The 1,019-nt window shown below is 55.6% G+C and overlaps 1 protein-coding gene across 2 annotated transcripts in view; it reads left to right on the top strand.

Annotated features, from left to right (window-relative positions):
• ABCA3 (ATP-binding cassette, sub-family A (ABC1), member 3) overlaps positions 1 to 1,019 on the top strand; it is a 57,753-nt gene that overhangs the window by 12,137 nt on the left and 44,597 nt on the right. For both annotated transcript variants that reach the window (XM_011966999.1, XM_011966998.1), the window contains exon 7: positions 436 to 695. In XM_011966999.1, coding sequence (XP_011822389.1) covers positions 436 to 695 — 260 coding nt within the window. The remainder of the gene's footprint in view (positions 1 to 435; positions 696 to 1,019) is intronic.

Genomic DNA, 1,019 nt, shown 5'->3' with positions numbered 1-1,019 from the left:
CGGGTTCACGCCATTCTCCTGCCTCAGCCTCCCGAGTAGCTGGGACTACAGGCGCCGCCACCTCGCCCGGCTAGTTTTTTGTATTTTTTAGTAGATACGGGGTTTCACTGTGTCAGCCAGGATGGTCTCAATCTCCTGACCTCGTGATCCGCCCGTCTCGGCCTCCCAAAGTGCTGGGAATGTGTGTGATTTTTTTGTGTGTTGCGTTAGTTACAGAGTGGAAGTGACAATCACATCACTCTTCTCATTTGCTGTCAGTGTGTGGTGCGTTTCCTTCCTTCTCCCGTGTTACCGCTGAGCCACCATGGGGGTCCTGAGCCGAAGTCACTCTGTTGCCCCAAGCATCCCTTCCCCCATGGACCCCATGCACATGGCTCTCTGCCCTCAAGAGCAGCTCCTTGAGGTGGCTGGGCCATCTTCTGCTCCCGCACCCAGGGTACATCCGGGAAGGCTTCCTGGCTGTGCAGCATGCTGTGGACCGGGCCATCATGCAGTACCATGCTGATGCTGCCACACGCCAGCTGTTCCAGAGACTGACGGTGACCATCAAGAGGTTCCCGTACCCGCCGTTCATTGCAGACCCCTTCCTCGTGGCCATCCAGTACCAGCTGCCCCTGCTGCTGCTGCTCAGCTTCACCTACACTGCGCTCACCATTGCCCGTGCTGTCGTGCAGGAGAAAGAAAGGAGGCTGAAGGTGACTGCCCGCATTGACTTCCCAACACTCTAGAAACCGCGCTGTCCTGGGGAGGCCATGTCCAAGGGCTTGGTGTTTTGGTATTAATTTTTCTTTTTTTGTTTTTGTTTTTGTTTTTTTGAGACAGAGTCTCACTGTGTCCCAGGCTGGAGTGCAGTAGCACGCGGTCTCTGCTCACTGCAAGCTCTGCCTCCAGGGTTCACGCCATTCTCCTGCCTCAGCCTCCCGAGTAGCTGGGACTACAGGTGCCCGCCACCTCGCCCGGCTAGTTTTTTGTATTTTCAGTTAGAGATAGGGTTTCACCATGTTGACCAGGATGGTCTC

This window comes from Mandrillus leucophaeus, unplaced genomic scaffold, assembly GCF_000951045.1.
Source record: "Mandrillus leucophaeus isolate KB7577 unplaced genomic scaffold, Mleu.le_1.0 Scaffold78, whole genome shotgun sequence".
NCBI classification, from domain to species: domain Eukaryota; kingdom Metazoa; phylum Chordata; class Mammalia; order Primates; family Cercopithecidae; genus Mandrillus; species Mandrillus leucophaeus.
The sequence above is the reverse complement of the archived record's forward strand: the minus strand, read 5'-3'. Positions and strand labels throughout refer to the sequence as shown.